General features: G+C 31.0%; 2 protein-coding genes across 2 annotated transcripts in view; both read left to right on the top strand.

Annotated features, from left to right (window-relative positions):
* The window catches only part of LOC144837513 (epididymis-specific alpha-mannosidase-like), a 128,299-nt gene that overhangs the window by 54,936 nt on the left and 55,761 nt on the right, over positions 1 to 17,602 (top strand). The window lies entirely within an intron of this gene.
* Positions 1 to 17,602, top strand: part of LOC144837489 (uncharacterized) — a 76,362-nt gene that overhangs the window by 34,897 nt on the left and 23,863 nt on the right. Inside the window, exons 6-9 of the mRNA XM_078692627.1 lie at positions 5,277 to 5,357; positions 12,220 to 12,339; positions 14,845 to 14,959; positions 16,815 to 16,983. Of these exons, the coding sequence (XP_078548753.1) occupies positions 5,277 to 5,357; positions 12,220 to 12,339; positions 14,845 to 14,959; positions 16,815 to 16,983 (485 nt within the window). The remainder of the gene's footprint in view (positions 1 to 5,276; positions 5,358 to 12,219; positions 12,340 to 14,844; positions 14,960 to 16,814; positions 16,984 to 17,602) is intronic.

Genomic DNA, 17,602 nt, shown 5'->3' with positions numbered 1-17,602 from the left:
ACATGCTAGTTCAAAAAGACAATTTTTCTAAATTTATCTCATTGTTTCGTTGTTAAAGACCTACAATTAAAACGATCTTGAATCAATTGTTTGTCTTAAAAGCCTTTTAGCGAGGATCACGCTGACGCGATATTTATCAAGTGTCCGTGTGTCCACCTACTTGACGCAGTCATTTAACGCTTTTAGGTGTTCTTTGTCTTCAAGTCAAGTGTTTTTTAATTGATGATGCAAGCTTTCCATGGACTTTCTTACGGAAGGTGATACTGTGGAGGTGGCCTTGTAAGAAAATAAAAAAAAGAAACCGTTTATCACTGATGTAGGGCGAACATCCTATTTGTCTTATTTTATGATGATACTTAACATTTACAAAGATTAAAATGCTTTACATGGACAAACCATAATAATTATAATAATAGTTCATTCTTATATAGCGCATATAAGCAAGCTCTCAATGCGCTGAACATTATTATGATGGCATGGAAACGTTTTACACTCTTTGCTGTTGGAACAATGGGTTGTTGAAACATGTCGGAGAAAAGGTGTTCATTTATTCATTCATATCTTTCTTTATTCTGGAAAACTCATTCAATACATAAGTACTGGTCTCCCATTAGGTCCAGATTTGTGACTTAACTACAAAATTAAAGCAAAATATATACATAAAAAAAATAAAAAATGGAAGAATATTAGTACTTTAAATACTAAAATTGCTCTTAAATTCTTCTAAATTCATTAATTGGTAATTGTAATTGTGTTGTAATGCAAGGACCGAAGGTGGAACTTAAATTTTTTCAATTACCACCTTCCCTCATAATTATGGGTACACGTTGTTAATATTAACTTAAATATTGGAGGAAGGAGGGAAAACGAAAGAGTATATTGTTACGTAAAAGGTAAAAGTTTTCTTGCCAGGAAATACTTAGTACTACAACACAGAAGTAAGCATTGCTGTTTGTTGGCCTGGGTAGGCCTCGACCCCATGCCTCAAGTAATATCCTGTATATGCACCTGATGATCACACTGAGCTTGTGTCTAATGATGTAACTTTGTGCTATCATACAAACTGCATGCAAGAGACTGAAATTCCAATTTACACACTCGCAAATATTAAGACGATTTCCTTTCTTTTCAATTATAAATTGTTTTTCTATGTGTCTGCCATGCTTACTGCTCGGAGACTGCCACCTTATTAAATAGTATGACGTTATTTGGTATGCTCTTTAAACTAATATGGATTATTGATTAATGATGACAATGCCTTGCAAATGGCCTGCAGTCTCTGTTTTTCAGTGTACAACACAACTTCATACTAATCTCTTTTTCGCTTCTACAGTAGCTTTCATTGTGGATTGAAATTTATAGTCTTTATTAAATAGACGTATCAAAATGTTGTTTAAAAAAGAGAAGCGAATGAATATTGGGTCTTGGTCGATTCTATAGCTTTGTCTACACTATCAAACTAGTTACACAAAAAAAGTGTGATGTGCCCAAATATGGTAGTGATATGCCAAAATATGGTAGTGAGATGACATCATCATGTCTATATAATGGGCACATCACATTTGTTTGTCACATAAAGTTTGATAGTGTAGACAGAGCTTAAAGAAGCCCTCTTCATTTCACCTTTTACTTCAAAAGGGTAGGACTTAACAGTGACTATAATCTCCCAGTTAAACTTGCTGGGTCATTATTTAAAGTTCATCAATACCTGTTTCCAAACAGATTTTGTCGCAACAGTGAACCAGTTTTTGTTCCAATGTTTTGTTAGTATTTCCCCATTTAAAAGGACAATTGTTATATACAGTACTTACTTACTTATCCAGGGTTCTACTACTATCTTTAAATTTTCTCAAATTAAAGAATAAAAGAAATGTAATCATGTATGATATACACCATATGTTTTTGTTTTTATAAATATATTTGGCATCACTGATCCCATTATTTAAGAAAAACAAAAATGTCAGTTCAGTCTGGAGATATATTCTAATTACTTCCATTTGAACAGAAAGCAAACTGTTCTTTTTTAGTATATAAAGGGGAAAGATGAATCCCATGTTCATTCTGAACATAGGGAAATGAGCTGTTAGGAGCTCATTGTACCAAGCCTCGGCATTATGTGGTAGGGTGGCCAGTTCCTTTCCAAACCGCATTTTTCTCCCTAGTATTTTCAACCAGGTACTCATTTACAGCTGAGTGGACTGGGAGTTGTCGGGAATGGAAGCCAGGTCTCTCTGTATGACAGTCAAGTGTCCTAACCACTCGTCTACCCAACTCCTTTTAGTATATTATGCCAAAAACTTTGTTGTTCGATGTGCACTGTATTAATAACAATTTAATGGCAAAACTGAGGGCAGTAAACACTCTGGTTCCCATTGTAATCTTGTGTATTAAAGTACATACACTCGACAGCCAGTAATGTTACCGTGTTTAATTCACGTTTCTGTATTTTGTATGGAAAATATATACTGTAAAGAGTATACCCACCGTTTAAAAAAAAAAAATTATTTTTTAAATTGAAAACAATTTGAAAAAAAAAATGAAAAATTTATGATTAAATTTCAACTTAATTCAAAGGTTAGTGGCATGTCAGATTAATATAACAGATTAATTTTGATGTCAAAATGGAAATTAATACTTTAGCATAGATATGAAATCTGAGAAATGAAAGCAGATATTACAGGTCTCTAGTCAAATCTAAATTCTTGAAATTATTCTAATAAGTACGTCATTTAGGAACCTAGGCTGTAGTACATTGTCAATTCTAGGTATTCTAAATGGAAAGTGTTAATTAAACAATAACGATGTTTGAGAAAAAGAAAACTAAAAATGAGAATGTGACTCGGATTGTGGCTGAAAAAAAAAAATAAAACGAAATTTGTTTAATAACATTAGAAACATGAACTTTCTTTTAATACATGTGGGATATTTAATCTAAAAATTTAGTTAAGAAAAATGAAAAGTTTTGCTAATTTTTTTGTGTATGCAAGTTTCTCTTTTGGAGGTTGGGGTTTATTATTTAGCTCTAGATCTGAAGTAGTGAGTACAATCTTATCTAGCGTACGGTCTGAATATCTAGATCGTCGAGATAACACAGTACCTGGGTGAACGCATGACAGGAATTACATTTTGGTCGTAATATTTCTCATTTAATATCCAACTAACTGTAAAACATGCATTTAGAAAATTAAGATTGGTTTTCCAATTTTTAATATGAATAAATTTCTAATATCAATATTTCAATCAATTACACTGTTTTATGTTTTTTTAATATTTTATTTCAATTCGCAATCAATAGCAGGGATTATTATGTAATAATTTCCTATCTTTAATAGAGAATGAGGACATTGTGGGTTGAGTTTAAATAAAATATATAATACAGTAACTGCTATAATTATGCCTCTCTTCACTCTGGAAAATATAGTTATCTATATATTAAATAATATAGGTTTTTTGTCTTTGTTATTTGGATTTAATTTACCTTTTATCCCAGGAGAATAAATGGGTTTCATACATAAAATTACATGTATAATTTTAAATAAATTACAACATGATGTTTAATTTATGAAATAAACAATAATTATTTACGGGCACATTTTTTGGGGTTTATTTTTGAAATTTTGTGACAAAAATTCAAACTTAGCTTTGAAAATAGAAGAGAATAAATACAGAATAAACTAGAATTTAATTCGTCACTTTGACGAATTATAGGTGATCATTTTTATCATTTTACTGAAATTAATTTTTTTTTAAACATGCACGTACGTTAACATACGATCGGAAAATGTTGATGTATGCCATCCTATTATATGCTTATAGTGCTGAGTTGTGCCTATATGCCATATACAATATGTACAGTATATACTGTATATCTATATACAGTGTAGCATAGGTGAAATTACGGGACACATGTTCTAATTTTTTGGCATGATGACGTTATCAAACTAAACTTTAAGATGACAATTTCGAAAGATAATTAATTGAGCAAAAAAATATAAGATTTGGAAAAAAATTTGGCACGTAGAAGCGCTGTGCGCGCTCTTTGAATTGTGTATAACTTTGACGAAAAATATGAAAAAACTACTTTTTCACTTCAACTGGCCATATGTTAACGTCACAACATCCGATAGGCTTAATTTTTATATGAATCAATATCTACATTTCATCAGCTTTCATAATAAATTATAATCATCAAGGTAACCTTCAATTCTGAAGAGCTGTAAGATATTCAAATTTACTGCGAATGTGAAATTACACGGCCTACGTTATTTAAGTTTTCACGCGTGATGACGTCATTAAAATGAAGATAGTGTCAACTCATGATAAAGATAATTAATTAAGCAAGCACATACTGAAAGTTGTGCGAAATTCGAGCACACATAACCAAGATGCGCTCTGTTGAATGTGATAATCTACACAAAAAGATAACAAATCCTAATTTTTAAATTCAAGTGGCCATTTGATGACGTCAAAACATTTTGTACGTAAAATGTGTACATGAATTCATATCTACAACTCAATGGCTTCCAGAATAAGTTAAAAAAATCGGGGGTCATCTTGCATTCTGAAGAATTATTTTCATTTTAAAAAAGACCTATTTTTCACCATTTTCAGAACTTTTGTAAAATAAATGTGCGCATTTTGTCATTTTTAACGTGCTCGTATAGCGTTATTTTAAGTCGGAACTGACTCAAATTTGGTGAATGTACTAAGGATGGTGAGTAGAATGAGATTTTTAAAAAAAATTCATACTTTTTACGCTTTTTAAGTATCGCGCGCGCAAAAACGCATTTTTGCGCAGTAATTTTTTGAAACACGCAAATGGCCTAATTCATGCTCTAAATTTTTCACTTTTAAATTTTTAACGCGCGATATCACGCGCATGAACCTACGTGCGCGTGCGTTTTTATTTGCTAATATTTTTACCCTTGATCTGAAGTTTACGTGTAGTGAATTTCATTAATATGTGATAATGAATTATGGAGATATGATTGATAATGTGATTTCGCAAAATGGCGTATAAATGTCGTCACGGATGAGTGATCACGCTGGAAAGCTTATTAGGATTAAGTTGTATTATTTGAAAGATATTCTGAAATTTTTGTAATCATTGACATTAAACTTTTTGAGATAATTGTTACACAAAATAGTGTACAGAAACAATAAAAAGAAAAAAAATAATAAAAAAAAAAATAATAATAAAGATTTTATACAATAACAATAGGTGATCATTTTATTCTAAATGATCACCTAATAACAAACTTTTATTATTTTTTCAGCTGCAACTTTTGCGATTAATCTACAGGCCGTATTTTGTATACGTCATCCACGTCGACCAGAGGAGGGATGAAATCCGAAGTGTAAGTAGTACCCGTCGTTGTGTATCAATTTGGAATTTTTTTCAAAGTAAAATTGTTTTTTTCCTCATTTGCACGTGTCTCGGTCAGGTTAAGCTGTATGTTCGATATCCACTCTCAACTGTACAGTATATCTTATCAATGTACAACATTAAAGTAAAACTTAAACCTCCTCATAAATTATCTTATTGATTAAGTCGCTGTACCATATAGAATTACTATCGCTCAAGAATTATGAGCACAGGTGGGAAGAAGTAACATTTAAAAAGTATTATAAATGAAATCTTCATATAAGGAGGTCAAATAACTAAAGAAATGATGATAATTTAATAGAAACCAATGATTATTATTTTTTTTTAGACTATTTTTTTGTCAAATTTATTATTTAAAAAAATCTAAATTCAAAGCAACAACTAAGCCCAAACATTAAATGAGATTAAAGTTTATAAATGAATCTTTACATGAAATTTCAGTTATAAGCCCAGGATGGGGTTATAGTCACATCTCTAATATTATAACAATTTAACAATGGTTTTAAATGGAAATTTAATTATATTACCCAATAAATGTGCTCTACATAAAATATCCATGGAAGAAAAAAAATAATAGAATATTTTTCTACGAAAACTACTTCTAAGAAAGAATTTTTCAAATACTACCATAATAAACTACTACGGTAAAACAAACAGATGTATTATCTTGAAGAAGAGCTACTGGTTTTATAAAAAAAAAATCATACTAGTAGTACTACCTTACGATCAATAATTGATGTATCTGTCTTTAGTCTGTTAATGCCTTCTTAATACTAGAAAAAAACAGAACAATAAATTATATTGTTTAGAGTTCAGATTTCCATACAAAGAAACAACTGAAACATGATTAATTTTATCTGTTCAATATTTTCTAAATTACATTTTATATGTGAATGTAAAATTAGTTTGATATAATTTATTCTATTTTTAAGTGTTGTACAGCAATTTAAAGATAAATTTAAGATATAATAATATCATAATGTGAAAATGTACAATTTACCTGAATTGAGGATTGTTATACTGTAATATTAAACATAAATTATAGAAATTTGATATCGCCTGAATCCAATTGTTAATATTATAATGAATATAAAACATATGTTTTACTGTATGGACAACCCCTATATAAGGACACTTTGTTGTGACCCGAAGGTTCTGATGTATTAGGTTATAAAAGTAGGTCATAATATAAACTAAATCATTATTTACAAAAATTATAAAAAATATAATACTAAAAATTAAATTTAATATATCACGTAAGTGATTATATAAATATATTCAAATGTAGGTCATATTGAAATCTGACTGAAAACCAAAAAAATTTATACCCAGGTGTATCGTTGATAGGATTAAATTACGCCCCATTGGGAAAACATTTGTTTTTCAACAAAGTAGTCTCGTAATTTTATGTTGAGAAGTTCTCCGAAAAAGAATGGCTGTCACAAAAAGAAATAACGATTGTTTTCGTAAATTCTAACTCATTAACATTTGTGAAATCGGATAATATTAAATCATGTATGATATGACGCAAAGCTTTAATTGCTTGCCTGTACTGTAGTAAAAGTTAAATCATGAAATTTAATGTATTTGTTGAAAGCAAAAAAAGAAAGATAAATCAAAATCATGTTGGCTTTGATGAAGCAGAATGCAGGTTTTTGAAAGATTTGTTGCAAAGTCATTTAATCTAGACTGGCACATTTCAAACTTGATGCGACATACATACAGCGCACACAATTAAATAGAAGATGTACAACAATATATGCAGTCATCTTAATTATAGATGGTTGAATATTGAATAAGGATTTCGTTTACTACCGTATATCCTCTGGTATAATTCCCACCCACATAGAACACAAAATTGAGCTGACTTTGTGGGGTGGGGCTATACCCGGGGAAACTTTGGTTCAGGAAAAAAAAATGATTGGTAAGCATTTCTTGTAAAAACTGGCTAGAGAGAGGCCTACATCCACACCAAAAGTCAAAACTGGAACTACTGTATACCCTGGGATATGCCTGTAATCGGACATAAAGTAGGGGGTGGGATTAAACCCGAAGTGGGATTACACCCGAGGATATACGGTAAATACATTTAACATTCAGAATTGATTAAATTTTGTTTAAAATTGATCAAAATTTGATTATATTACGGTTAGATAAAAACAGAGGATGTACTATTATAAAATACATAGATGTATGAGGTTTGATGTCTACGTATGTCTAAGTATGCAATTTATATTTAAAATATGATTTTATGACTCCCTCATGGAAGTCAATATGCAATACTCCCTGAAATAGCTTATGTTCCATGCTCGAAATTGAAAAGCTTAAATTGATTAAAATGCGACCACTTGACAACGAGACTCATTATTGGAATCCTTTACTTAGATGAATACTTAAGAATTGAAATCGTGATGTCTAATTCTATGATTTTTCTGCGTATTGCATGGACCGCGACACTTCAATTACTATTTTGAATCCTTTTATCGTTTTGTCTTTGCCTATTAGATTTATATCGAGATATCTTTCCGTGTTTTGTCTGAAAGCTTGGATTATTCTGATTATGTGAAATGAAGAAAAGAGATTATTTCTATAGTTCATTAAAATTTCGATCAGTGACTTGCAAATAAAATGAATGTTGAAAAACATATTTGATCAAAATTTTAACCATAATTTAGTATTTAGACCTGTAGTTTTTAATATGTTAATAGTTACCAAAATCCTAGACCTTCAAGTCATTTTCATATTTGCTCTGATTTAGCTAGGTGATTATGATGCGATTTTATGAACCCTCTAGTGTAACCGAAACCACGTCAAAGTCTCTACACCTCTGCTCAAAAACTGTAGTATATGTATTTTGTTTGGAATGGAAGTTTTTCTTGCAATTTTTGTTTTGTAATCATTCATGCTGGTAATTAGTTATCCGCTTGGTATACCAAGCGGATAACTCCTTGTTATTGTATGGGATCAATAGTTTTTTTGGTTATCCGCAACTTAGTTGCGGATAACCCATGTGATTGTAAATATCTTTTTTTTCATCTTCATCTTCTTTGTTATTCTTCTTTCTTTCCCGGATTTTTGTGCGTCGCATATCCCCTATTGCTTGTGAATATATCTTTTGTATAACTTTGTCATTATATGGACATTTACCTGAAGTTGTGCACCTCCATATTTTTAATGACGTTAGAGTCGCGCAGCGTAAGTTACGCGCGATTTTATGAATTTCAATGATTGATCATAGATTATAAACCAAAAGTCATTTTGTTTTGACACTTAGTGAAAATTTAAGTCATATCAAGGGCAAACTTTCTATGGATTAAAAATGACATGTTTCACAAGAAGTTACGCGCGCACGCGCATTTAAAATTTCAAAATGCGCAAAATTAATTTCTAATCAACTTTCTACGCTGATCATGACAATTTAAACATGTCAAAAATTCCCACGCGCGCGAAAAAAATTATGCGTAAGGTGCGCACGGAGCATGAAAATTATGTGTTTTTTTCTTGAATTATGATTTTACAGCCTTTCTTAGTCATTTTAAAAAAGATTTACATCATTTCAAATTAAAATGACGTCATACGAACACGTTGATTTAGACCATTTGCGCGCGTTTTAGTTGCAAAAGTGACAAAATTTTGTCAAAATTAAGCCTATTTTTAATCTATTATAGCTCCTCAGGATCATCCACGACCCCCAATTTTTTTAATTTAATATGTAAGCAGATATGTTGTAGATATGAATTCATGCAGAACCTTTACCACTCGGATGTTATGACGTCAACGTATGGCCACACGAATGTAAAATATAGGATGTTTTACTCTTTCGTTATTGCTCATCATATTAAATAGAGCGCATCTCACTTTTACGTGCCCAAAATTCTTCAAATTTGATTTAATGTAATTATTTAGATAATTATCTTCTAAAATTGTTATCTTTATATGTCAATTTGATGACGTCATCGTGTTAATAATTGGATTTAAAAGATGGGTCTCATAATTTTGTCTATGCTACACTGTATATAACATATACAGTTTATTCTGTAAAATACTGTAATGATGTATGCTACATAATAGGTACAATTCAGCACTGTAAACATATTTATTTCATGTCATAGGATGGCATAATAATTGTCGAGGTTCATATGGTTAAGTATGTGCATGTTGCGTTTGCGCGGATAACCCGAACTCGTCAAAGTGACGAGTTCAAATCTAGTTCTGTATTATTCTTTGATCCTTCCTTCCTTTTTGTGAGTCACGTTTCTCTAAAATGTGTAAACATAACATTTCATAACTTTGACAACATATGGGCATTTACGTGAAGTTGTGCACCTCCTATTTTTGAATGACGTCATAGTTGCGCAACATGACTTACGCGCAATTTTATGAATTTCAATGATTGATTATAGATTAAAAACCAAAAGTCATTTAGTATTGACACTTTGACAAAATTTAAGTCATATCAGGGGCAAACTTTCTACGGATTAAAAATGGCATGTTTCACAAGAAGTTACGCGCGCACGCGCATTTAAAATTTCAAAATGCGCAAAATTAATTTCTAATCAACTTTTTATGCGTTTCTTGTCATTTTGAGCATGTCAAAAATTCCCACGGGCGCGCAATTTTTTACGCACGCGGTGCGCACGTAGCGTTAAAAACATATTTTTTTCTCTTGGATTATATTTTTCAAGTCTTTCCTAGTAATTTTGAAAACAATTTAGACCTTTTCCAGTTTAAATAACGCCATACGAACACGTTGAATTAGACAATTCGTGCGCGTTTTTTATGAAAAAGCTTAAAAAATCGTCAAAATTATGTCTTTTTTTAAACAGTCATAGTTTCTAAAGTAAACCGTGAACCGTTTATTTTTATTACAAAATCTAGAAGTTGATGAGTTGTAGATATCGGATCATGCATCGATAAGGCTAAAAAAACATTGTGACGTCATCGTATGGCCACACGAATGTAAAATATAGGATTTTTGTCTCTTTCGTTATTGCTCATCACATTCAATGGAGCGCATCATGCTTATCTGTATTCCTTTTTCTCCTAAATTTATATATTGTGTAGGTCAATCAACTTTCTTTAGCATGAGATAAAAATATTTTAATTTTTATGACGTCATCATGCCTAAAAATTTTAATTACGTGGGTCATTAATTTCATCTTTACAGTAAATTTTAATCTGTAATAGCTCGTAAGAATAAAATGTGATAATCACGATTAAAACGTTTTCTGGAAGCTATTGGATTGTAGATACGAATTCATGTAAACATTTTGCCAATCGGATGTTGTGACGTCATCATATGGCCAGTTGAATAAAAAAAGTCGTATTTTCATATTTTGCGTAATAGTTCATCACATTTAAAAGGGTGCGCATCTATATTTTACGTATTCAAATTTCTTCTACACGTTAATATGTTGTTCCTGAGATAATTTCCTCCAGAAATTGCTATTTAAGTGTTTCATTTTGATACCGTCGCCATGTTAAAAATTGGAATAAATGGCGGGTCCCGTAATTTCACCTATTCTACACTGTATGTAATATGTATACAGATTATACTCTTTGCATGTATATACTATATGACACAAATTGACAGAATTCAGCACTAACAGCATATCATATTCTTCAGTTCTTGTCATAATGCCATAATCTTTATCTGTGTGCAATATTCCAATGTATGACGTGCACGTGGCGTTTGTCGTTGTGCGGATAACTAACTCGTCAAAGTGACGAGTTTCATGTCTAGTTTTTATTTGGATCTGTCATTTTTTTTTTTAGTATTTTACGATATTTTACCGTTCAAGCATCTTAACGAACCTTACCTAAAGCTCTGTCTACACTATCAAATTAGTTTGACAAAAAAAAGTGTGATGTGCCCAAATATGGTAGTGATATTCCCAAATATGGTAGTGATGTGACAACATCATGTCCATATATGGGCACATCACATTTTTTTGTTACATAAAGTTTGATGTGTAGGCAGAGCTTAAGGATATTCCATCCTCCCTATTAGATACGGTTCACTGATCTTGTCATATACATTACTTTATTTTACAAAACATTTACAGTCAAAGATATATGTTCAGCTACATACATCAGCAGCGATGGGTGAAAAGACTAAGCACGGGATAGAAACGCACTTGACTTGATGTAATTATAAGCCGCCATTTGTAGTTAGAGTACATGCTGAAACTAGTCCCAGCGGACAAAATGCCGAACACATTACCGGCGCTCTGTAGAATTATTCCAATTACATAGGTATGAAGATGAGAAATTGGTTTAGAATCATGCGGTATCGAGCCTAATTAAAAACGGGTAATAAAAAAGCAGGATATTGAAAAAGTGAACTTAGAAATGGACTTAAAATTTGCTGTGAATTAAAACTGTACATCGGTTGACATTTATACATATTTTATTGAACAGCAGATTGATCAGCAGATAAACAGACATATTTTATAATACTTCAACAACAAGCATTGGGCCATGGGCCATTGTCATTTGATATTAAAAAAATAATGGATATTGTTGCTCCCGTGGATACTGTACAGACTTTTTATACAATATAATGATTAATATAATATACATCTCGAGGGTTAGAAAATTAATAAATTAAATTCACTCATGTACTACAGATGTAATGTAAGAGATTTTACAAAAAGAAATCATCCAGCTCAATAAATCCAGTATTATTGATGCTGTAGGTTTATAATCATGTAAATGTTTTAATCTGAATGATTGAAAATCTGAGACTCACATTGTAAGCCAATGAAGCGTAGTGTGTCCAGTTTTGATCTCAACTACTGTATTTGTGTTTTAACTATTTGTTTATTATTCAGGAATTAAATGAAAAAATGGACTCCATTACCAATGGATACGACAACATCCATGTATTGCCGAAGGAACGATCATTTGTTGCGTCGTGGGGATCGTACGACATCGTTAGAGCTGAGCTAGAGGTAAATATATTTTTCTGATACAATGAAATAATAAATAATGTTATTGTATATTCTGATCCACAGGTGTATAACAGCATCAGAGCATTGCTTGTAAAACATGCATTTTAAGGTAGCGTGACCAACAACTAAATGTTCCAGTTTAAAGGATGAGGCTGCCTCACTATCATCACTATCACAGAAACAAGCAAAAGGGCAACCACATCTTAATGCAACTCTACCGATTTGAATAGAAACAAATTCATTAATAATTTATATCCATTGAAAAATATACAAAAGTAGTAGAATTGTTCTGTAAAATGTAAAATGATATAGGACCCTTGAGAATTTTAGAACATAAAAACTTTTCTCTAGCTTTTCTTTGCTTGTAAAAATCGATGAAGCATAAAATATTATGTACATTTTTGGCACTCCTGCAAAATAGCTAATACCTTTGCTTAAGCTGTAAACTTTACATGAAATGCTGTACGCATTAAGTCTGTAAGGTAATTGTCCGAAGAGTATTTAAACGTCTTTAAGGGACCGTTATGTATTGTTATCACAAAATAAAAATGCAATTTTTGTTGCAAGATTACCAATTAGAGATTGTCATGTCTATCTATAGTCTATAGATGGACAAGTGACTAAATCTATATCTTCATGCATAAATAGGGAAGACCAAGACTAATGTCTGATATAAATACACAAATTGAGATAGTTATAGTTATGAACTGTCCATCCATCAAAGGCCAAATGAAATCTGGTTACAAAAAAGCATTGAATAAGGTATAAAAATTAGTAAATTTAAAATTAAGATATTTTTTTGGAAACACACCAAACGTTTTGCAATTTTTTAAGTAGTTTATATCAGCTGTTGCTTTTACGGATTTTTTGTGAGAGCTTTTCCAACTTTCGTAAGTCCTTGATTGACACAGAAGTGTTTAAGGTGATGTCGTGAATAAATTTGCCGAACTAATTTTCCAGAAAAAATGGATGTAAAATGCTTCAAATTTAACATTTTTGTAGCTGACGGAATGACCTGTTCTTGTGTTGTGTACAATAGTAGGCTAATTATGATGTTTGGAGCGCTTGCACGTTATAAAACTAGAGAACGTTAATAGACGATAAGGCTTGCTCAGACCAATTAATCACTATAAAAGAATACTCAAAGAAACACTATAGCTCTGCACTATGTAATAATTGAAATGGTAAGAAAAGATGATGAAAAACAAAATAAGTAATGTTCAATTTGCTTTGCGTTTGAACTTTTACATGTGAGATGCTGATACGGCTTGTTGGTAATAGAGGATGTGTGTTAAATTTCAATTTGAAATCTTTATACACTCAACAACATTAAAAACGTGATCAATATCTTTATCATATGCTACTATTATCAGCACAATGTATGCCAGGTTTGTCATCATTTTAATTTCATCAAAATCAATTAATCTTTATTTCATCAAAATAGCAAAAAGTACAAATTAAAATAGCGGATGTACAACAAAGTAAAAGCAAAAACAAATAATATTTAATAAATTTCTATTTTTATTTTACTATAAGTATATGTCTATTTCGTGCCTAGCTTACCTGGATAAACCGACAATAGCCCTTTCTTCTCGAAGAGCGAGATATAACTCGAAAAGTAGAAATTTTCATTGAATACTCCTCTCCACAAATGGTATAGTCCATGAACTATGTCCTCAGGTATATATATTGCCATAAATTAGCTTAATCAATTAATCCTTATCATTATCACTATAATTGGCATTATTGTCATCATATTACATCATCATTATCATAATGATTTTATGAATTGTATGTATATATCTATAATTATCACATTCTAATCATCTTCATTATGTTTATCATAAATGCCGCCAACATATAATTCTCCTCATCCTTCTCCATTTTCGTTATGTTGCCATTGTTCATTTAACTGTTGTGATAAATCACTTTTTACTGTTATTTTTTATACTGTACATTTTTATATTCTATATCAATAAACAGTATTTATAATTATTTTTTAAACATTTATGATTGGCTGATGTCAGTCATAATATTCAATAAAAAATATTCCTAAAACATCAATTTTACATTCATGACTTTTATTAATTTTTGAAATGAAAATATTGATTCTGATAAATTAGTCTATATGTTTTTTTGTAGATTTTTTTCTCTCTTGCCAAATTTGTCTGGCATGGTAAATGGGGTTTATGCATACAAGGTATATTTGATCTCTTTCCAACAGCAAAAATCACAAATTTCTTAACTCTAGGCTTCTTGTTCGGATGAGGCTATTTAAAAAAAATATACGTATTTTTGTGCCTACAGTTCTCAACATTTAATTAATTCATTTATTTAGTTTTTCTTTTTTCGTTGACAGTTTGTTTTATTACAAATTGACACTACTACTACTAGTTAAGTAACCGTAATCAAATAAAATATATTATTATTATGTTGAAATCTTTTTGTAATTGTTTAAACTATTTCACCATAAACAATTTTGTGATTGATATTTTTATTTTGTAGGGGTTTGAGGAGCTTATGAGAATGGGTGCGTTTGATTTTGTGATCAACTTGAGTGGTGCCGATCTTCCTATTAGGGATGTTGATGATTTGGCTGCTATGTTCTCAACATCAAGAGGTGAAATAATATTTAAACAAAAAGTGGTTTCGATATTTCTTCTATCTGTTTGTACATCCAAAGCCTATGATTGAAATACAATCTTCTCCCTTTTAAGCTCTGCCTACACTATCAAACTAGTTTGACAAAAAAAATGTGATGTGCCCATATATGAACATGATGATGTATCATATCACTACCATAGTTAGGCACATCACTACCATATTTCAGGACATCACTACCATAGTTAGGCACATCACTACCATATTTCAGGACATCACTACCATAGTTAGGCACATCACTACCATATTTCAACACACTTTTTTTTCTTACATAAAGTTTGATAGTGTAGACAGAGCTTAAATCAGGGTGTGTACTTCCAAACATGGATATTGTGTACTGTAGAACTGCACATTTAGGACACTTCTGTTAAGGGTACACTGTCGTGTGGGTCACTATTGTCCATTCCTTAATAATAATTTAAAAATAAAATCAAGACCCTCAGTAATCAAGGAACACCCTTTTAAGAGGATGCTTTAGTAGTAGTAGAGATTCTGCTTTTTTCCAGATTACGGCTATGAAAATATAGTCTTTAAATATACTTTCATTTGTTGAAAACAATTTTTTTTATTATTAAATATCTATGAAATATTGCTTAAAACTATATTCAAGCAATCTTAAAAATGTATTTAAGTTTGATGTGCAATCTTTCAAATATTATTCAAAACGAAGAAGTAAATAGAGCAGTGATTTATTTTTAGAAGTTACCATTTAGCAAATTTGAAACAGAAGCAAAACTTAATTGAATCTCAGACTATATGTCATGTTGAATATTCCATTTCAAATGTATTGTGTATTACAGATTGCTTTTCAAAATGTGGTCAGTTTCAATCTAGATAATGTATATATTTCTGCAGCATACACATCTTAGTAAATTATTCAAACGTCTAAAATTTAAAAAGTTAGTGTCGGGTTATCATGAACACCAGCGATGTTTTCTTAATCTATCGATTGAATTATTGATGTTAAGGAAACCAATCTAAACACCATCTTTTAAACTCTGTCTACACTATCAAACTACTTTGACAACAAAATGTAATGTGCCCAAATATGGTAGTGATATGCCTAAATATGGTAGTGATATGACATTATCATGTCCATATATGGGCACATTTTTTGTCACATAAAGATTCTCCTTGCATTGCCCTTTTCTTTGAATTAAACATAGAGCTATTTGTACATTGGTTACTTTAGGAGAACGATTTTGTACTGAAAAGGTCATTCATTCAGTATAATGAAGAAATAAATTGAAATTTTAAAGCTCTGTCTACACTATCAACCTAGTTTGACAAAAAAAATATGATGTGCCCAAATATGGTAGTGATATGCCCAAATATGGTATGATATGACATAAATATGGTATGATATGACATCATCATATTTTGTTGCCGCATAAAGCTTATATGTAAACAGAGCTTTAGGTGTATGATAGACAAGTTTGGTTGAAGTATTTGTCATACATTCTTTCTTTAATGTTCAATTATTACCTGTGTTCATTTTATTACCCATGTTCATTTTATTACCTGTGTTCATTTATACCTGTGTTCATTTTATTACCTGTGTTTATTTATATCTTTGTTCATTTATTAACTGTGTTTATTTTATTACTCGTGTTCATTTTATTACCTGTGTTCATTTATATCTTTGTTCATTTTATTACCTGTGTTTAATTTTGAAAGAAAAACAATCTGAAAACCATCTTAAAAGCACAAACTGAATAATTTATGAATTATTAATATTTGATGACTTTTCACAATGTGTTTAATGTCTATAGACTGAATTTCTTATCAAGTGCCATATGTTATTAATATTGCAGGTTTTAATTTTATGCGTATCAACGGAAACTGGAACGACCGTTCACAGAAGACCACTGATACGTCAGTGTGGTACGGATGTGGTGCCCACGTATATAACATCTCATCTCGGAGTGGCAAAGCTCCGTGGAGTGACATGCATAGCACTTCACAATGGGCTGTTTTCAGCAGGTAAAATTAATATGAAGGTTTAAACCAAATTTTCATACTATTATGGATTTATGCAAATATATTTTTTTACATAGTGACGCTGTAGTGGTGTTGCCTTCCAATCTCAATACTGACCTAGTGCCAGGGTTGTAACTCATGACTCTTTCAAATCTATATATATAATAATAATAATCCCGCCAGAGACATTTTTTCATACAGCTAAAAATACGGAACTTTCGCCGATGAGCTATGCTCGACGCCATTATGAGATCATGTTCCAAATATATTAATAGAATATATTACATAATTGTTTTAGAGTCAATGTGGACAGATGAATGAATGTTGTTAGTGGAAGCTGTATGGGACAAATTATCTTTAGGGGAGTAGAAAATTGTATGTGTAGGCCACAATTCAGCCCAGTAGGCTGCGAGTCACATGTTATCCCAACATTTACCCCCCAAATTTACACATATTAACAGTCGTCCGGGATGACTGAAGTTTATACAACAATACACACTTCTATTTACTAAATTTTGTTAGGGCAACTAAAATATCTGCCAAACTTGCCCGACTTAACTTAAAGCAAAAAACCCAATTTGTTTTACTAGCTCATTTGGTACAAAATAGGTTTACTAGTAAC

This window comes from Antedon bifida, chromosome 3 (genome assembly GCF_963402885.1).
Source record: "Antedon bifida chromosome 3, ecAntBifi1.1, whole genome shotgun sequence".
In the NCBI taxonomy this organism is placed as follows: Eukaryota; Metazoa; Echinodermata; class Crinoidea; order Comatulida; family Antedonidae; genus Antedon; species Antedon bifida.
This window is presented reverse-complemented; position numbering and strand designations above follow the sequence as displayed.